The 21,971-nt window shown below is 39.4% G+C and overlaps 2 protein-coding genes across 3 annotated transcripts in view; one reads left to right on the top strand and one right to left on the bottom strand.

Moving 5' to 3' along the window:
* ANGEL1 (angel homolog 1) overlaps window positions 1-15,863 on the bottom strand; it is a 73,798-nt gene extending 57,935 nt beyond the window's left edge. Inside the window, exon 1 of one of the 2 annotated variants that reach the window (XM_027844760.1) lies at window positions 15,833-15,863. The gene's annotated coding sequence lies outside the window, so the exon portion shown is untranslated. The remainder of the gene's footprint in view (window positions 1-15,832) is intronic. The other variant, XM_027844761.1, reaches the window with a different exon arrangement.
* Window positions 1-19,527, top strand: part of LRRC74A (leucine rich repeat containing 74A) — a 51,794-nt gene extending 32,267 nt beyond the window's left edge. The window contains exons 12-14 of the mRNA XM_027844764.1: window positions 13,546-13,653; window positions 15,924-16,009; window positions 19,455-19,527. Coding sequence (XP_027700565.1) covers window positions 13,546-13,653; window positions 15,924-16,009; window positions 19,455-19,494 — 234 coding nt within the window. The 3' untranslated portion in view covers window positions 19,495-19,527. The remainder of the gene's footprint in view (window positions 1-13,545; window positions 13,654-15,923; window positions 16,010-19,454) is intronic.
* Window positions 19,528-21,971: the final 2,444 nt, after the last annotated feature.

Below are 21,971 nucleotides of genomic sequence, written 5' to 3'. Positions count from 1 at the left end.
AGGCAGCAGCCCTTGAGCTGAGTCTCGAAGGAAGTTAAGAATTCTTGGGGAATAGCTTATGCCAATGCATGGAGTTAGAAGATGGAGTATCAAGTTTAAAAAACTTCTAGTAGTCTAGTTTTGCTGAAATACAGAATGTATGAAGGGAATAGTATGAGTTGTGAAAAGGTAAGAGTTGGGGCCAGTTTATGAAGGGCCTTAAATGTCAGGCTGAGGATATTTGTTTTATCCTATAGGAAGTGGGAAGCCACTGAAGATCTTTGGGCAGGGGAATGATATGGCTAGATATATTACTTGGGAAGAGTTATATAAAGAAGGTATTGGAGAGGATTGAAACTAAAAGCAGAGAAACCAATTAGGAAGTTAGTGCCGTAATAATCCAAGTGAGACCGAAATTAGGATAGGAGCAGTACATGTGTGCGTGTGTGTGTGTGTGTGTGTGAAGAGAAGGGAATGGATATGTAAGACTGTCAATGTGGAATTGACAAGACTTAGCAACTGATTGGTTGTGAGGAATGAGGGAGAAGGAAGACTCAAGGATGACTCCATTCTTGTCAACTAACTAAGAAAATGGTGACAACTTCAGCAGAAATAGAGAAATCTTGAGGATTTGTGGGTTTGGGGAGGATAGCCAATTCTGTTTTGGATGTGTTGAATTTGAGGTGTTAATGAGACATGCAGGTGGAAATATCCAGCTGTCAGCCTAACCATATGGAACTAGAATTCAGGAGAATTATTAGGGATGGATATGTGTGTTTGTGTGTGTGTGTGTGTGTGTGTGTGTGTGTAAGTCATCCATGTACAAGTGGTAATTGAATCCATTAAGCTTTCCATGAAATATTCCCTGATCCCTAATCCCCACAGCTGAAAATGTTCTTTCCCTGCTCAAATCTTGCTAGAGGACTTTCCTTACCTCTCCTCTTTTCCTCCTTCACTCTCTACCTTGTATTATACTTATCTGTTTGAGGACAGAGACTGTGTCAACTTTCATCTGTGTATGTCTCGCTCCCCTAGCACACCTTAAAAATAGTGGGTACTTATTGAATAGATGTAGAAATGGAAAGAGTCAATATTAGAATCATGGATTTTCTAACTCCTGGTCCCAGCATTTGTTCCTCCACACCCGGGATGAATGAATATTCAGCTGTCCTAGACAGCACAAGATTCAGTGAAACTGGACCTGTGGTTTCACTGGCATAGAGATGAAGAAACTCTCTCTACCAATGCAAGTTGGCACTCTCTCTGCTATTTATAGTCTCAAAGAGCTGCCTGGAGCACTGACTGGTTAAGTGACTTCCCAGGGTTACACAGCCACTATATGTCATGAGCAGGACTTGAACCTAGGTTTTCTGACTCCAGGGCCAGCTCTCTGCACACCTGATGCCTCTCTGCCCTAAGCAGGAAACAACAATGATCAAGACTGTTGGGTTAACTCATGAATGTAAGAAGCCTACTGCTATATGCACATCAGCTACACTTAGGTTAATAGCACTGAGGACATGATGCAGTTACAGGTAAAGAAGGTCATTCTACCTAAAGCTGTCTCCTATCACTGATTCACCTGTATCTGTGCCACAGTACCCAGGACTAAGCAATGAAAAGCAAACTTGACAATCCAGTAATGTTGAACGAAGGTACTGTAAGGTTAAGACTATTACTGGGATATGAGGCCTTTTCTTCCTGTGGGTGAGACGAGGGCAGCTGAAAATGAGAGGAAGTGTGCTCTGCAAAGAAGCAATTGGCCTGTTGTGCCTGCAGGCAAGAGCTATACTATGTTCTGCTCAATGTAGAGGAACAAAAACTTCAAATTAAAAGGTAGCTAGAAAAGTAATCCTCAGAGTACATACCAAGCTAGAGCCCAACAATACAGGATGTCAAATTTACATAATTGATAAAGCTAGGGAATGGCTTGTTTTACATCAGGCTTGAACCTAAGGAATTCCATTGTGTGTCAGATGGCAACACCCACTGGCAGTGCCTGGTATTGCAGATCAGTTCTATTAAGAATGATAAATGTAAGCCTTCTATTTGTTGAGTTGTTTTTCAGTTGTGTCCAACTCTTCTGTGACCCCATTTGGGGTTTTCTTGGCAAAGATTCTAGAGTGGTTTGCCATTTCCTTTTCCAACTCATTTTATAAATAAGGAAATTGAAGCAAACAGGGTTAAATGACTTACCCAGAGTCACACAGCTAGTTCGTATCTGGGGTCAAATTTGAACTCAGGTCTTCCTGACTTCAGGCCCAGTGCTCTATCCACTGTGCCAGCTAGGTGCCTGGCAAACCTTCTATACTACTCCCATTAACCGCCAACTTCTATGGTTTGGGTCTCAGCGTCAAGGGCACATAATAGAGTAATGGGTGGGAGTAGGGAACCACCATAAAAAAATGTAAAAATCTTTGTATATAGCTTGCTTGTGAATAGTTGTTCATATGTTCCACCTCCCCCATTAAACTGTAAATTTCTTGAGAGCAGGTAATGTCTTTCACCTTTATTTGTATCCCCAGTGCTTGGCGTAGAACCTGGCACATCGTAGGCACTTAACAAATGTTTATTGACCAACCTACAGTGATGAAAGAGAGATAGAGATGATAGAAAAGATAGAGAGATGAAAAAGCCTAGGAGCTAGAATAATATTACATCTTGTGGGAGAATGGAAAATAAAACACCTTCTACCTCTCTTAGGTGTTAGCATTTTAAGATTAGAGGATGGGGTCAGTGGTAGGAAGAGAAAAGAAATAAAAAGATTCTACAAGTAGGAGATCTGAAGAACTTGGCAATTCCTTACCTACAAAAAAATCTAGAGGGACCAAAGTGGGGCCAGAAAGAGAGGAATCTGGCTGCTTGGGGTTGTCTTTAGTCCCTCGGCCTCCATATTTCCCCCTTTTAAGGCTCCCAGCCCTCTTTTTTAAAATATTTACTTATTTATTTATTTTTCGTTTTCAACATTCACTTTTATAGGATTTTGAGTTTTAAATTTTCTCTGCCTCTTTCCCCTCTCCCCCCAAGACAGTGTGCAATCTGATATAGACCATACATGTATAATCATATTGAACTTATTTCCACATTAGTCATGTTGTAAAGAAGAATCAGAACCAATGGGAAAAACCATGAGAAATAAAAAACAAAACAAAAAAAAAAAGGAAAAATAGTATGCTTCAATCTGCATTTAGAATCCATAGTTCTTTCTCTGGATGTTGATAGCATTTTCTATCATGAGTCTTTTGGAATTGTCTTAGATCTTTGCATGGCTGAGAAGACCAGCCCTCTTTACTCAGAGAAGAAACAGGTGGTTCTAAGGGTAAACACTTTGTCTAATTAAAGTTATATGATTTCCCAGAGCTTCTCTTGTGCTGTCCTTCCTGATCAGCATGAATGGGGCATGAAGGAACAATGAATACCAATCATAAACATCCAGACAAAAGGAGAAAAAAACTAAATTCTGGAAGCTAAGAATGTGGACTTAAGAATCCGTCTATGTAGGAGAAGTTCTTATGATTCAGAGAAGGTATAGATTAGAATAAAAAAAAAGAATCAATTGTGGAAGAGAAATCTTTGACCCAGAGTAGTAGGTCCACCATGATCTAAAACTCTGAAGTTTCTGCAAGACACTGATAATAAGAATGGTTTGCTTTTTTATACTGTGGCATACCCAGAATGCCATGGGACTGATCACCAAATTAACCTTTTCCTTAGCCATAAATTTTCATGTCTACTGTTTTTGTTTTCTTCAGGGGAAACATACCTCTTTAAAAAGAAAACATAAGTCAATAGTAAAATAGCCTTTAGGGAAATGTCCCAGACCTGTGACTTCATTGATATAGGGAATTTCTAGATAAAGAAACTCTTTCTACCAATGTAGGTCCACACCTTCTCTATAATTTATGGTCTTGAAGCCCTGAAAAGTTAAGGAACTAGTCCAGGGTCACAAAGCCAATATGAGTAAGAAATAGGACCAGAGCTCAGGTCTTCATGGCTTGGAGGCCAGTTCTCCATCCTCAATACCATACTGCCTCAAAACAGTCTTTGCCTTACTAATATTGACAGCATCCCACTTTTCTGGAGCAATAGTTGTTTCCTAAAGTGAGATACCTGTAATGATAAGCCAGGAAAGAGGGAAAGGAAATATCCATCTGGATCTCTCCCGAAACGCTATCCTTAGATAGCCTAAGGGGGAAAAAAGAGTCATTGGGTCTGCCTGGGGGGTAATTAATTCTATCTCTTCTTTCCTATTAAAACTATCATCCTTGAGGATCCCATCTCTAAGTGGGAGTTCTCTACATTTCTCTAGCAGAAACTTAAAGCTTTCAACCCTTAAATGGTTATAGGATGTTGTAGTGTTCAGCACTACAATTTCTGCATCCTGAATCTCAGCATTGTGTGCTATGATGGTGGGATGAACTGTGGCTAGCATCCTCCTATAAAAAACCCACTCAGTCCTATGAGACAAAATTTACATGAAACATAAAAATAATAACTGACATTTATGTACAGCTTCAAGCTTTGACAACGGCTTTATCATATGTTATCTCATTTGATTCCCCAAGAATGCTGTGAAGTAGATGCCATTGTAATATTCATTTTTTAAATGATGAAAAAAAAGTTTTTGAGAGGTTACATGGCCCAGGGCCACAAAGCTATTAAGTGTCTAAGGCAGGATTTTAACTCATGTCTATCTACCCCCAAGTCCAACATTGTAACCATTATACTCAGTTATAATACCAGTTATAACTGGCATTTATATGGTGCCTTAAAGTTTTCCAAGAATTTTATATTGATCAACTATAGAGGGAGTTACATGGTGTAGTGAATAGGGGACTGGATCTAAGATCAGAAGACGAATTCAAATCTAGCCTCAGACACTAGCTATGTAGACCCTGGACAAGTCACTTAACCTCTGTTTGCCTCAGTTTCCTTACCTAAAAATGGAGATAGTAGTAGCACCTACCTGCCAGGATTTTTGTGAGGATAAAATGAGATGAAACTTATAAAATACTTTGAAAATATTAAAATACTATATAAATATTTGTTGTTGTTGTTGTTATTTATCTCATTTGAGTCCCGCAGCTTTGAGGGAAGTAGGACAGGCATTACTATCTCCATTTTGCAGATGAGGAAACTGAGGCTCTACCTTCTTGTCCCCATCCTAGCCCCCCAGTTTCATTCAAATCTCAGCTAAAGTCTAACATTCTGCAAGAAGCCTTTCCCAATCCTCCTTAATCTTAGTGTCTTCCTTCTGAGACTTCTGCAAATATATACACATATGTGTATATGTGTATATATATATGTGTGTGTGTGTATATGTATACACACATATGTACGTATGTGTATACATATCTTCTTTGTATCTAATTATTTGCATGGTGTTTCCCTCATTAGACTGTGAGATTTTAGAAGCAGGGACTGTTGTTGATGCTGTTACCATTCCTGTTGCTGTTCACCTTTGTATCCATAGCACTTAGCATAGTGCCTGGCCCATAGTATGCATTTAATAAATGCTAATTGACTAACTGAAGTGATTTCCCTGCTGTCATATAGCTAGTAATTGCCAAAGAAGATATTTGAACTAATATTTTGCAATCTTGTTATTTGATCCTGTTAAAAACAATTTATTATGTAAATACCATGGGTGAGATGCTATGCTAGGGTGCTGTAGGGGAAGGATCAAAAAAAGTAAGACACTATATCTGACCTTCAATACTTAAAATGTAGATGGGGATAGAAAATATACACAGGCACCAAGAAAACAAAGCAGTATACAAGTAATAAATGAGAAACCATGGGCCCAAAATTTGGGGGTGGAGTAGGGTGGGTTCATAATTATCAAGGAGGATTTCATGGAAAAGGTAAGAACTATAAAGTCATAGAATCTACAAGTGGCAGGAATCTTAGAGATCACCAGCCCCTTCATCCTACCAAAAGTAAAATAGATAATAGTGTTATAGAATTAGAAAGAATCTTAGAGGTCATCTAGTCCAGCCCTCTCATTTTACAGATTAGGAAACTGGGGCATAGCAAGTGAAGTATCTTATCCAAGATGACGCAGGTAGTAAGTGACAAAGCTAGGACTGTGAATCCAGGTCCTCTGAAGCTAATCTCAGCACTTTTTAGGCCAAGAGAAGAAAGGTGATGCCCCATATCAAACAAGTAGTAAATAGCAAACTCAAGACTGGCGTATAGGAACTTGACTTCAAATCTGGTGTTCTTGAACTGGGCCACCAAATGAGTTTGTTTGTTTGTTTTAGAGGAAATCAAGAGCCTGTATGGGTGGGTGCCTTCCTAGCAGGAGAAATAGCATCAGCAAAGACAAAGAATCAGGAATATGTCCCATGTGTCTGGAGTACAGTGAATAAATTGGGCAGACTAGAACAGAGCCAATTATGTAGGGTAATTACAGGAAATAAGAGTGGAAAAGCAGTTTGCAACCAGATTTTGGAACTGTTGAAAGCAAAAGTCAGCACCATGGCCAGAGGTAGTAATGATTGTGTAAAAAAGTACCTTGGCTGGAGCAAATGTGGGTGTTGGAGATAAGGCAGGCATTGGGAAATTTAAGGAAGAGAAATAAGTGGGGTTTTTTTTAGTGATCACTATTGTGAAGCTTTTTCCAGATTCAGCTGTTCTCAGACAATTATTCCAACCCAGAGAAGCTTCCATGGCTTAGGAAAGTGTGTGACTTTAATGATCTGCTGGAGACTTCCCTGATGAAGATGTGTTTCTGTCTCTCCAGGTAGGCTGATCTGTAGGAAAACAGTCCACAGAGCCATATTTATTTTTCCCCTCTCTGGGATGTCTATTTGTTGTGGCTATGCTTGGTCAGCTTCCCAGCACAGATGAGTCTCTGCTTAGAAGGCCTTTTTCAGAGAGTGTAGGCTGTATCCCTGAGATGGCAACTATCTGTGACTGCCCCCATCAGCTTAAGGGTCAGGGTATTGAAGAATAACTCTGGAAGCCATGCTGACTTTGGACTGTCTAGGATTCCCTAAAATTTTGTTTTTATTTTTATCAGGGTAGAGACAAATTGAAAGAAAATTGTAATCTGGCAGTGATGTCAAATTCATGGCCCCCTGGCCTTGCAAAACTTCTGAGTGTGTCCAGAATCAGATTAAAATGTAATTGGGAAATGTTTAACAAAATTTTAAAAATACAATAAAACGCAGTGTTAATTTGTGATTTTCTAAGTCAATATGTGGCCCAAAGGTATTTCTATTTCAGTTTGACACCACTGATGTACAGGATGGGTGAAAGAGGAAAAAGTGAAGGCAAGATTAGTTTGGGAAGTATTGAAATATTGTAGTGTGAGATGATGACAAGAATGTTGGCAATAGGAATAGAAAGGACAGGATGGATGGATCATAGTATCATAAGAACTTAGGGCCAGAAGAGGCATTCGGACTCATCTAGTCTAACCCTCACATCTTACAGATGAGAAAATAACAATGTCAACAATGTCAACAGAGGTAAAGCAAATATTCCAAGGTCACAGAGACCTCCCCTGCCCCTCCAATTACTTGCCATCCTTATCATACATATATGTACACCTCTACATATATGTTGTCTCCATTGGCCAGATTGGAAGGTCCTCAAGGGCCTCATGTCTGGCACAGGGCCTAGCACAGTCCATGACTAATAAATGCTTGCTTGCTTGATCTTCATCATCATGAAATATTTCTCAAATACTGATTGATAGGTGCTATATCAAGAAAATTACACAAGCAAGAAAAATATTGGGCTTGTTTCCACATTTTCATGAAGATAATGCTTTGTTGGTGGGTCTCTGCCGAAGTTGTAAGAATAGGGAAACATCTCCATGAGATCTTGAATTAAAGCAATAAGTGGCAATTAGAAGCAACCTTATGTGTGGTTGGAGGTTCAACAGATGGCACCACCAAATACAAGCAGTAACATCAGTGGGAACTGTGAGGGCAGAAGAGGTGACCAGCTGAGCAGAACCAATCTCTGTATCTCAGGGGTGCAACCAAGTACCATGGACCATGACTTAGTCAATCTCTATCAGTCATATGGCAAGATGGTTTCTACTAAGGCCATATTGGGCAAGTCCACAAATAAACACAAGGACTTGGACTTGTAGATTTTGATAATTCTTCAGCTGCATAGAAAGCTGTAATTGTACTTAAGACCAGGGACAGATGGTAAAATTCCCTCTTGCCTCCAGGATCAAATACAAAATGTTCTGTTCAGCTTTCATAGCCCTTGATAACCTAATCCCCTCCTACCTTTCCAGTCTTCTTACACCTTGATCCCCAACAAATACTCTTTGGTTCAGTGACACTGGCCTCCTGGTTATCCCACAGATAAGACACACTATCTCTCATCTCTTGACATTTTCTCTGGCTGTCCTTCCTGCCTGGAACACTCTCTCTGACTTCCCTGGCTTCCTTTAAGTCCCAACTAAAATCTCACCTTCTACAGGAACCTTTCCCCAACCCCTCTTAGTCCTAGTGCCTTCCCTATTTACCCTGTATAAAACTTGTTTTATGTACATTTGTTTGCCTGTCTTTCCCATTAGATCATAAGCTCCATGAGGGCAGGGACTGTCTTTTGCCTTTTTTTTGTATCCTCAATGCTTAGCACAGTGCCTGGCACGTAGTAGGTACTAAATAAATGCAGATTGATTGATTATTGTGAGGATCACATAAAATAATATTTGTAAAGTACTTTGCATAATGCCTAGCATGCAGTAGGCATTTAATAAATGCTTGTTCCCTCCATATTCTAAAATCTTTTGTGGCTCCTTATTGTCTCTAGGATAAAATAGAAAATTTTTAGTCTCTCATAATCTGTCTCCCACCTACTTATCTAATCTTATTTCATAGTATTCCCTTTCATGTATTCTCTATTCCAATCAAAAAGGCTTACCAGATGTTCCAGGTGTGTGACATTTAATGTCTTGTCTTTGTACGGTCTGTCCCCTGGGCCTCTCTTCACTTCTGCCTCTTAAAATTCCTACATTCCTTTGAAGCACAGTTTACATTTCCCATACAAGAAGCCTGACCTCATCCCTCAATGTTCATGCTTACTGCCTCTTGAAATTACCTTGTATCACCTTGTATATATTTTGCATTTACTTAGAATGTAAACTCTTCTGGGACAGGGATTCTAGGGTTTTGTTTGTTTTTTTTTAACCTTTGTTTCCCCAACATATAGCCCAGTGTTTTGCCCCCCAGAGATAGGGATTGTGATTTCACTGGTACAGGGAACTCCCAGGTGAAGCAACTCCCTCCACCAGGATAGATCAGCAGTCTGCAACTTATGGTCTTAGTGAGTGGCACAGAGCTAAATGATTTGCCCAGGGGTCACACAGTCAATATACATCAGAATACAGGTTTGCCTGGCCCTGAGGCCAACCCTCTATACACTTCACCACTTTTCCCATAGCTAAACAAATATCTGTTAAGTTAAATTGAATTTATAGCAACTATGCCCCAAACCAAGCCTATGTGCTAAAAACCTATAAAATGACCTAAAAACCATGTGACAATGTCCATGATGCTTCAGACTAGAGCTCCTTACCATGTTTCAGGCTTTTCAGGTCTATGAAACTAGACTTTTCATAGTTATTAGAGTGAAAGACATTTGCAAGTATTTTGGAGAATATCCTTCTGTCTTAGAGGAAAGGACATCTTGGCCCTCTGCATGTGAAAACTAGACTTGTTAATTTGGCTTGATTAGAGGACGAGATACTCAAGTCAATCAAATATCATTGTGAAGAAATAGTTGCCAGACATGGATTACCAATTTTCAAATTGGAATAAAATACACTTTTGGCACAGAAACTCTGCTCATAATGTCATCTTGCTCTGTGGTGAATGGCAATTCAGAATCTTACAATGTCTCACATAATCTTTAGAAATACTAGTTATCATTGTACCAGGGAAAGATTAATGTGCCAACTGAGAGATGAGCCCCCTTTTTCTTTTTGCCTTTTTTTTTCCTTTCCTGCTCTCATCCTAGACATATTCCCTTGTTAGCTGTGGTTTCATCACTCCACTCCTTTCTTTCTATACTTCTTTATTCACTCTAATGCTAGAAATTTGCTGTCTACCAGGGGCCAGCAGTCTGCAGCACACAGGTTAGAAATCATATAGAAATAATTTGCCACTACCATCCCTTTCTTTCTGTCATTTAGGGCCAGTTCTTGGCATTACCAAATAGTTCAAAACCAGAAATTGATATGATGTCATCAGTGAAAATGGCATTAAAGAAAAAAGCATTAATGTCTACTTTGCCACAGGACCCTACAGACCATGGGACATTTCCATCTGACTTGCAGCAGAAACCTTCCATGTGTGCTTTTTCTCTCCTTAGAATGTGAGCTCCCTGAGAGCAGGGCATGTCTTGCTTCTCTGTTTGTATCCCCAATACCTAGCACAGCACTTTGCTTTTAGTAAGTGCTTAATAAATGTTTTCTTCATTCATTCATTTATATATGAATATAATATAATACATATAATAATCATTACATATATTAGTATATTAATGTAACAATTTTAATTAGTAATTGACATTTATTTATTTATTATTCTCCTAAGGAGCTCATAATCTAATGAGGAAGAAAACATGCAAACAAATATGTACCAACTATATACTGGATAAATAGGAAATAATTTACAGAGGGAAGGCACTAGAATTAAAATGGGTTGGGAAAGATTTCCTGTCAAAGGTGGAATTTTAGTTGGGATTTAAAGACTCAAACTCTAACATTTGAAAAGTACTTTACATACATTATATCACTGGAACCTTGCAACAATCCCATAAGGAAGGTACTTCACTGAAGGTATATTTTATTAAGGAGGAAACTGAGGCTCAGAGAGAATAAATGACTTATGCATAGTCACACAGCTAATGTCAGAGCGATTTGGACCCAGATCTTCCTCATTCCAAGTCTGCCATCATCCACTAAGCTATACTGCCTTTATTTATAAAAGACAAATACCGAATACAAAGGTTGATGTTATTGTCTGTGTGCATGCTATTGTCTGTGTGTATATTATAAACTTTGAGGTTCAACTCAGGCAAAATGTTAAAATTTACCACCAATGGCTCACTTCTGCTCAGCCATGGTAATGGCCCATCATCCCCTACCATTATTTGATGCATGTAAAAGGAATGAAAACTGGTTTGGGTATCAGCCTAAACAAAATATGGGATGGCTGGGTGGCACAGTGGATTGAGAGATGGTCCTGGAGTCAGGAAGAGTCATCTTCCTGAGTTCAGATTTGACCTCAGACACTGACTAGCTATGTGACCCTGGGCAAGTCACTTAACCCTGTTTGCCTCAGTTCCTCATCTGTAAAATGAGCTGGAGAAGGAAATGGCAAACCACTCCAGTATCTTTGCCAAGAAAACCCCAAATGGAGTCATGAAGAGTCAGACACAAGTGAAAAACAACCTAACAAAAAAAATCCACAAAATATACCTAGGAAGCTAAAATTGTTTTCAAAGAAGACCAATAGAATGCATTCCAAAGCCAAATATAAATGGAGTATCCCATCTATGAGTGCAGGTGATCAGCACTGACTAAGATAGAATGTGAGTGTTTGGCCTTTGAAATACCACATGCAGGGCCATCTGCTCTAGTGGGTTAAATGTTGGATTTGAATCTTGGCTCAGTAACTTATTAGCAGTGCAGACCTTGCGCTTAACTCATATAACCTCCCTAGGCTTCAGTTTCCTCATTTGTGAATTGGAGAGAGAGCAAGAATAGACAATCTCTAAAGTTCCTTCTCTTCCAGGTCTAAAATCTAAGATACTGGGTATTTAATAAGTATTTTAATCAACAACAGACAGTACTCATAGGTTGGAATCAGCATGTGCTTGCAGGCCCGCTCTTTCACTTTGTTAAAAAAAAAAATCTGTGTCAGTGTCTCTTCATTCCCTTGGATCTATTCATAGATTGGAATTCAGATCTGGCATGATATACCCACTTGTGTTCCAAGGAACCTAAAGCTCAGAATAAATGTTCCTCTGTTTGGAGAAGCCTCCCTATCTCTTCTTTACCCATAAAAAAATTTGACCTACCCTTCAATGGCCAGCTGAAGTCCCATTTAATCCACAAAGCTTTCTTTGATTTCTCCCTCACCTAATTTCAGTTGAGCTGGTCTGTACCTTACAATTAATGCTTTACTATAGAAAGAAAGAAATAGAGAGCACTTTTGTAAATTATTTTAGAACATTGCTGAGTGCTATGAGCTGCCAGACCCAGGAAGGCCAACAACAGAAGCCCCCAGACTAAAATTAAATCTATTCTTTTGAACATTTTCTCCTGGTGCCTACAACTAGCCAACTATCTGATTTGGGTTATTGTTGGGTTGTTTTTTTTAATAATCCTTTTAACTACTGTTAAATCCCTGATTGTTAGTTTGGGGCTCCCCAAAACCCATTTCAAAACCCATACCCAACAATACCCCACAGGATTAGTGTGGGAGCTGTGAGGAGGCTCAACTCCCATAATGCTCCCTAACTGGCATGCAAATAAGCCTAGAGCCAAGAACACAGCAATCAGGTAAAATTGTCAGGGCCATAGGTCTCTGCTCCTGTTGCGTATTCGTTTCTTTATTAAGTATACCTGCCAGCAAAAATCTTTCTGTCTCTGTCTGTCTGTCTCTCTCCATCTCTCTCTCTTCTTCTCCCTCTGTCTCTGCCTTACTGCCTCTGTCCTCTTTCTCTCTCCAACTCTCTCTGTCTCTCTCCTTTTCTTTCTCTCTCATATATGTATATATACATATACACATTTCTTTACATACATATGCATAAACACATATTAATGTGTGTATTATGTACATAATATGTATTGTTATTCTCTAATTGTTTCATGTGCAATTAGGTTAAGTTATCCCTAACCTAGAAGAGATCTATAGCACTCAGCTGAACTGGATTCATAACTCACCTGTGACCCCTGCTAACTGTATGATGCTAGGCAAATCATTAAACCTCTCTGGGTTTCAGTTTCCTTTTCTGAAAAATAGAGGTAATAATATCATCCATCCTGCAGAGTTATTGTGAGGCTCAATAAGATAGTGCAAGTGATTCACTTCGCAAACCTCAAAGCCCTGTATAAATGTGGACTATTATTATATTTCTTTTATATCTTTCCATAGTCCCTAGGACAGTGCTAGATATATATAAACCTTCAATGGAATCACAGGAGCACAGAACTTTCAGAGCTGGAAGACACCTCAGGGGTAATCTAGACCCAACCCCTTCATTTTACAAATGACAAAACTGAAGTGAAATGACTCTGCCAAAGTCACACAGCTAATTATTTAATGTTAAAGCTGAGACCAGAACCTGGATCCCTAAACTCTTCAGTGCTTTCTCTACTACATAACTGTTGGTCATTTTATTGAGAAGCACAGAAGCTTACCATCTCAGGTCAAGCTTTTACAAAACCACTGCCTGGAGCGTCATTCAGTAATCCAAATGTCAGGATCACTACAGCCTGTTGGGATAGGTCTAAGAGAAAGTGATAGCTCAAGATGGGTTTCCTGCCCTGATGTTCTCATTATTGGTTTCTCTTGCTTTTCTCAGGCTTATGTGGAAAGACAGAATACTACGGTCTTTGAATTCTTGAAGAGCATAGATCATTTTGGAACAACAAAGATGCCTGTGGCAGAGTTTCGAAAAGCCTTAACAATGGTGCGGTTCTGTCCAACATGTGTGTCTGTGTCTGCATGCCTCTGTGTGTCTTCATGGGATTCTAATCTGGGAAATGTGAGGTCATATCACTGGAAAACACTCAGAGATCCCAAAGGTTGTATTACCAACAAACATCCTAAAGGAAGTTTCCCACTCTTTGAGTTTTCTGACCCAGGCAACTAGGAGTTTGTCAGGAGCTACCTATTTCTCGATCAGTGTGTACATGTGTATGTGCACATATGTGTGTGTAAGACTTAAAACTACAATGAGTTATTTGGAAATGTATGCACATATATACACACATGTGCACACACATCCATATCTCACTATGGTGTTAACGATTGATAAAAATCTGTGCTTACCTGCCCAGATATCGTTTACATTTTAATAGGAGCTTCTCTACCTTGACCCAAAAAAAATGATTAATGGGGAAATTTCAGACATTAAGGCAGGGCTATTGGAGTGTGTGTGTGTGTGTGTGTGTGTGTGTGTGTGTGTGTGTGTGTGTGTAGGACCAGATGGCCCTATATCCACACAGATATAGACGTAGTAGTGTATAGTGTATATATACACATATATGTATATCTGTGTGTATATATATAGTATCCCAAATATCTCAGTATATACACACATATACATGGATATATCTCAGTGTGTCTGTATGTAATAGTGTGTATATATAGTGCATATATACACACGCATATAGAACACGTATGTGTATATAGTATCCCAAACATCAATATATACATGTGTGTGTATATATACATATATATGTATAAGTAAGTGTGTGTATATACTTCACTGAGATATTTGGAATGCTATATATGTTTGTGTATGAATACACACACAAGTATGTGTGCCCCAAATATCTCCATGCAATAGAACAATATATGTGTGTGCGTATGTACACACATATATACATGAATATACATATATACAAACATATACACATACACAAATATGCATATATTTCTCTCATGTATATTCAAACATATTCATACATACATTTGTGTGTAAGTCAAAACTGAACACTTTATCCATTTACACAAATCTCATACTAAAATAGTAAATAGCTCTTTAAAGGATAAAGCCCTATCAGATATATAGAGATATAGATATATACACACACATAAAAATATACAAAAATATACTATAGATATATGTACATAGTGATGTATACATACTAAATATACATATAAATACATATATACTTATACATATGCACATATAATATATTTATCTATGTATGTATGTATATAAATTAGGGCAACTAGGTGGTACGATTGATAGAATGCCAGGCCTGGAGTAAGGAAGACCTATCTTCCTGAGTTCAAATCTGGCCTCAGACTGTTACTAGATGTGTGACCCTGGGCAAGTCATTTAACCCTGTTTGCCTCAATTTCCTTATCTATAAAATGAACTGGAGAAGGAAATGGCAGACCACTCCAGTATCTTTGCCAAGAAAACCCCAAATGGGGTCACAAAGAGTCAGACACAACTGAAGCAACCAAACAACAAAAATGTATTATATGTACTATAGTACTAGTATATGTAGTGCTGCATATAGTATATGTATATACATACATAAACCACACACACACACACACACACACACACACACACACACACACACTCCAATAGCCCTGCCTTAATGTCTGAAATTTCCCCATTAATCACTTCTTTAGGTCAAGGTAGAGAAGATCCTATTAAAATGTAAATGACATCTGGGCAAGTAAAGCACAAATTTTTATCAACCATTAACACCATAGTGAGAGCATAGCCCAAAGGAAAGATAAGTCTTATTGGTGACATGGGAGGAGGCTGAACATATAGAAGAAGTCAGGAGAAGGGTAACTGGGGTAGACTTCTCTAATGAAAGACTCCCTTTTTGGAAGGAAAGAAGAAAAATAAAAGAGATTAAAGGACTTTAAAAGAGAGACGAGGTGGGGCATGGAAAACAACTTGATCTTCCCCAGAATTTTACCTAGTGTGGACTCATCCGCCTAATTCCTCTGGATCCTTCCCTTTTACTGCTCCATCATGGACCTGGCTATTAAACACAGGAAATGAAAGTTCTTCTTGACCCTGAATTCCATGACAAGCTTTGCTTTGGGTTGGTAGCCAATTTCAGTATCCTCCAAGCCTTCCATTCCCATTTCAACAAAGAAAGTCTACCTACCTGAGCAGTGAGAAGTGACTCTGAGATAGTACACAGGGTGGCTTTGGAGGACTCAGCTAACACGGCTTTCTTCTTCCTTCCACTTCTGCAGCAAACCAAGGTTCCTTTGAAAAGAATACAAATCAGGGAATTAATCAAGACACTAGACCCATATGGAACAGGGATAGTTGACTACGGGTAAGCCTCAATCCTGTACTGTTATGGTAATCAGATGACATTTACCCAGAATCATTCTTCATCCATTTCTAACTAACTGCCGACTGTATGGGGTTCTCCATTTCCACTCAGAAGAAATTGTCTTGGTGCATTAGAACTAAGAGAATTGAGGACTTTATTCATCCTGTTACCTGGGAGTATTTGCTTCACCCACTCTGCAGCATCCAGCTGCCTTTTCCAAGGTCCTTGTCTGTCTCATGAGTAGCAGAGAACTGGCATTGTTTCAGGGTCCATTGATAATAAGGTGACCCATGGATAAGTCATTTTACTTCCATTTTACCTCAGGAAAGCTGACCCTCAGGTTTTTCATTTGGGGGTTTTTTAAGGGGGTGAGAATCATACCTATAATTCTGTCAGGGGTTAAAAGGAAGGTAGGAGGGAAGAAAAAAATTAAAGGCTTGTTAGTTTAAAAAAGGAAAGCTTAATTTTAAAAGAACAAAGAAATGGATACAAAAACACATTATTCTTGTTCTTTACTACTAAAGAAGAAGAAGGAGAGAGGGAGGGAGCTCCTAATGAGGAATTCCCTCTACCAGTGCAGACTGGAAACTGTCCTTCAGTTTACAGAATTATCTAAGAGGCTCAGTAATTTGTCCAGGGTCACATAGTCATTAAAAAACAGAGGTAGGATTGAATCCAAGTCTTCCTGACCCTGAAGATAGATCTCTGTTCACCAATTATTTGAGATTGCCTCAAGCACTTATAAAATGGGAATGACAATACACACACTTACTAACTCACAAATTAATTGTAAGGAAAGTACTTGATAAACTTTAAAACATTAAATATATGTGAATTATTTTTAGTGTTTTTCCTTTTGCCAAAATAAAAATCTGGTCACCCTGTTACACAAGACCAGGGAATGTACTAACCACAGCAGTTGCCTTAGTACCACATACTGCATGTGCCCAAGGGTACCAGGGAACCAGAAGCATGCTCCAGAGGCAGGGGTGTGCTGGAGCCAGCTCTTAACAAAGTGGACTGATAAAATTTTCAGAGTGATCATTTACTCCTCAAAAATCAGCAAATACCACAAATCAGGCCTCAGTTTATTGTTTTGTTGATTGTCTAGACTTAAGAAGTGGTGGCGAATGTGATAATAATTAAACTTAAAAGTTGTCTTTTTGGAGAGTCAGTTGTTAAACATTCAACAGCACCCCCTTCCCAGAAGATGCACCTTTGTCCTTCATGATGTGTATCTCCAAATCCCTCATATTTTCCCGTTTCTTAGAATTTCCTTCTCCAACCAAATCAAAATCTGAAAACCCTTTTTCCCACTAGTATGGGGAAACTGCCCCACCGCAGTGCTATCCCTGGGACCCTAAGATCATGGATTTAGAGCAGGAAAGGACCTGAGAAGCCCTGTAATCCAATGTCTTTGTTTTACTACTGAGAAAACTGAGCCTTGGAGAAATTAAAGAGACTTGCCCAAGGTCACATAGATTATAAGTGACAGAGGCAGAAGCATCAGCAGCTAGTGGATAAAACATAGGACCTGGAATCAGGAAGATCTGAGTACAAATCTGTCCATAGACACTAGCTGTATGACCCTGGATGAGTCACTTAACCTCTGCCTTAACTTCCTTATAAAATGGGGATAATCATACTACCTACCTCCCAAGGTTTTTGTGAGGATCAAATGAGATAAGTGTAAAGCACTTGATACATAGCAAGTGCTGTATAAATGTTAATTATTATTGTGTGACCCTGGACAAGTCACTTAACCTCTGTTTACCTCAGTTTCCTCAGTTATAAAGTGAGGATAAGTATAGTAACAACCTCCCAGAGCTATTGTGAGGATCAAATGAGATAATATTTGTAAAGCACAGTGCCTGGCATTTAGTAAGTGCTATATAAATGTGAGCTGCTATCATTATCAAGGTAACAAAGTTGATCATTGGACCCTAGCCTTTTAATACCAAAGCTGGTACAAAAGTTTGCCACTGCCCTGTGTTACCTCTAACCTCCAAGGGGAAGCACAAGGATAGCAGAAAAAGTCTTCTGACTTAACGACAAATTCCAATCGTGCCCCTGATTTTCTTGTAGATTGTAAGCCCCTCAAAAGAAAGGATTAGAAGCTCCTCTTGGCATCCTCAGAGGCTAGCTTAGTGCCCCACCGAGCAGGGATTGAGTCAGTATAAGTGATAATGACCCAAGTGCTAGATTTGGAGTCATAAATCTCTCCTTGGACATTTAACTAACTGTGTGATCATGGCAAAGTCATTTAATTTCTCTGGGTCTCATGAAACTCTCTTAACACATATCTACTTGAGGGGGCAGCTAGGTGGCACAGTGAATAGAGAACCAGCCCTGGATTCAGGAGGACCTGAGTTCAAATCCAGCCTCAGACACATAACACTTACTAGCTGTGTGACCCCGGGCAAGTCACTTAACCCCAATTGCCTAAAAAAAAAGAAAAGAAAAAGACATATCTACTTGATTACAATCAGGCCAACATCTGCACTGATAGAGAGAGCCCCAATACTCAGAAAATAGTAGCAGGAATAGGAGAATTAAAGGATCCCTGCAGGGATGTGAGAATTAGAAGTGCTAATAACTGCCCACTTGAGAGGGAAAAAAAGGACTATGTAAATGCTAGCTTTTGTGTTGTTTATAATTTATATAAACCTGCTGTAACCTCATTGTAACAATATAGGCCTTGGCCTAGACCTATTATTGGGAGAAAAATCTCTTAGTGATATGACCAGTGTCTAGAAGACAACAAAAAACAAGAATTTATTAAGTACCTACTGTATGCATGGTGGCTGCTGGGTGGAGCAATGGGTAGAGTGCCAGGCCTGGAGTCAGGGAGGCCTGAGTTCAAATTTGGCCTCAGACAATTACTAGCTGTGTGACATTGGGCAAATTACTTAACCCTGTTTGCCTCAATTTCCTCATTCCTAGAAAATGAGCTGGAAAAAGAAATGTCAAATCACTCCATTCTTTGCCAAGAAAGCACCAAAATGTGGTCACAAAGAGTCAGACACGACTTAAATGAGTGAACAAGAACAAATGTGAATAGTGCTGAGGATGCAAAGATAAAAAATGAACCAGTCCCCTGAGCTTATACTCTGCTTAGGTATCACCTTCTGGACTGGTGTCCCAAAGGACATCTTTCTGGAGTGAAACAACGTTAGTTATTAAGGTAACAGCTGACTTGTGATATTTATTAATTTCTACATTTTCTTTAGGCCTTCAGCAAGAACTATGTAGTTGTTTGATTTCTTTTTTAGGACAAGTATCTTCAGTGCCTTTATGTCAGTAGCTACCTCAAAGAGTTGCTCTGTTATCATTAACATTACCAAAGAGCGACATGATTATTTAAAATTATTATCTGCATTATATTATTGAACAATTACTCTGGGGGCACCCACTAATCATTATTATTTTCTTCCTTTTAAAATAGTGTATTCCGTGAACCAAGTGAAGAAGCACCAGTGAAATGAGAAGCGATACCACAGAGGAGAAATGAAGAGGAAGCAAAAAACCAAGAAACATACGCTAAAGCTTTATAGACAACCTTATGGACAGCCAAGGAAAAGGCAGGCTCTTGGAAACAGGAAATAAAACGTCGAGTTTTCTCTTATGTTTGGGCTGCTGGTGGTTCACTCTTCAGCAGCAGTGGACAGTCTCAGGGATAAGCAACCAGCCAAGGAACAGGTGGTTTAAGGAAGAATTAGGCCCAAAGATGGGGGTGAGCTTCTCTTGTCAGAAGGTCAAAGATCAGCTGGAGGATGAAAGGGTTATTACAGAGAGAGGGTGGTTGTTGGATTCTCAACAGGATTTTTTATCCTTTTTCTTATCCTTTTTATCTTTTTGATGAGGGGGTTTTAGAGGGTGATTATCAAATATGGGCTGATTCTCTGAGTAGTATAAGGGAAGAGAGGGCATGACTCATGGCACTGAGATACTACAGAGCAATGGGAAGGGAACCAGAATGGGAATTGGGAGGTGAGGGAACTAATCTCACCTCTGCCGTTCACCAGCTGTGTGATCTCGGGAGAGTCATGTCACCTTCCGGCCCTCTGTAAGCCTAACATGCAACTAGGTGGTGCAGCGGATAGAGCGCTAGGCCCAGAGTCAGGAAGACTCATCTTCCCAAGTTCAAATCTGGCTTAGTTTCCTCATTTGGAAAATGAGCAGGAGAAGGAAATGACAAACCACTCCAAGTATCTTTGCCAAGAAAACCTCAAAAGGAGTAATGAAGAGTCAGACACGACTGAAATAACTGAACAACATAAGCATATTTGCCTCCAGAAAGCATTTTCTGATTGCTTGCTGAGCCTCCGTTGTTTTTACTATTTCCTTTAAGCCTTCACAAAGCACCTCTAAAATACTTAGGTTTACGTGTTCTAATTGCCTTTGTTTATATCTTATCCCCCTATTAGACTACAAGAACCTTCTGATGAGAAATCGTTTCAACTAAATTCTGCTTCTCCCCAACAATGTGCTATACTCATAGGCGCTTTAATGTTTGTTGATGAAGTTGTTGATGTTTATTCACTTCGGTCATGTCCAACTCTTTGTGACCCCATTTGGGGTTTTCTTGGCAAAGATACTGGAGTGGTTTGTCATTTCCTTCTCCAGCTCATTTTCCAGATGAGGAAACTAAGGCAAACAAGGTTAAGTGACTTGTCCAGGGTCACTCAGCTAGTAAGTATCTGAGGCCATATTTGAACTCAGGAAGGCAAATCTTCCTGACTCCAGGCCTAGCCCTTGTTGTGCTACCCCTTGTTGATGAGTAAGTGACTGTTAAATCAATGTCTGACTAGATATTCATCTCCTAAAAAAGACTTTGACAAAAAATGATACACTTAAAATGACTGAAAGTCTCAATCTTCCCAGCTAAAATTCCTACCTTCTACAGGAAGCCTTTCCCAATTTCTCTTAATTCCTTTCCTCTGTTGGTCATTTCCTATTTATCCTCTATATTGCTCATCTGTACACAATTGTCGGCATGCTATCTTCCCCAACAGATTGTGGGCTGGAATTGACTTTTGACTTTCTTGTGTATCCCTAGCACTTAACACAGTGCCAGACACATAGTAGGTGCTTAATAAATGCTTATTGACTGACTGACTCTGCATGGTACAGTGGAAAGAATGTTTGATTTGGAGTCAGAGGAGTTGGATTCCAATGTTGGCCCTGTCACTACCTTTGTGGTCTTGAGCAAGTCACCTTCTCTCTTGGCCTCAGTTTCCTCATCTGTAAAATGAAGGGGGTAGATGAGATGATTTCCTGACCTCTAAGATTCCTTCAGATTCTAAATCTATGAATCTAAACAGAACCCTCTCTGTATTTTGACTTTGAGCTATCAATATGAGAGGAGAAAGAAGACTAACTCAGAAGCGAGAGGGCCAAAGCCTACCTTTGATACTTACCGTCTATGTGACATTGGATAAGTCACTTAACCTCTCTGAGACTCAGTTTCCTTCTCTGTAAAAGGAGGGTGTGAAATTGATGACCCTGAGATTCCTTTCACCTTTAGCTTTGTGATCCTTTTCTAAAGCATCATCATTATGTGAGAGTGACCACTATGACAGGGTAGCACACCTTGACAACTGGAACCACTCTAGAAGGACTTCAAGTACAGGCCCTTCAAAGGACAGTATGCCTGTCTTCTGCGGGCAAGCCCAGTTAAGTTCAGAGTGTCTTATCACTACAAGAGACATTGGGGAAAAATCTCTGCATACAACCATCAGGCAGTGAATATTGTGGCTACAGACTTACATGAACTGACAACCACACATGGAAAGGTTTGGTTCTGCATTGGAAAAAAGAAATGCCTACATTAATGAAAACACAGATTTGCATACTAAAATGGGATGGTAATGGTGATCACAGGTGAAGCAATGGGCCCATGAAATTGGACATTGAAAAAAATTACTAGCAGAAGTGTGTGTGTGTGTGTGTGTGTGAGAGA

This window comes from Vombatus ursinus, unplaced genomic scaffold (genome assembly GCF_900497805.2).
Source record: "Vombatus ursinus unplaced genomic scaffold, bare-nosed wombat genome assembly UNPS02014945.1, whole genome shotgun sequence".
Lineage (NCBI taxonomy): Eukaryota > Metazoa > Chordata > Mammalia > Diprotodontia > Vombatidae > Vombatus > Vombatus ursinus.
The sequence above is the reverse complement of the archived record's forward strand: the minus strand, read 5'-3'. Positions and strand labels throughout refer to the sequence as shown.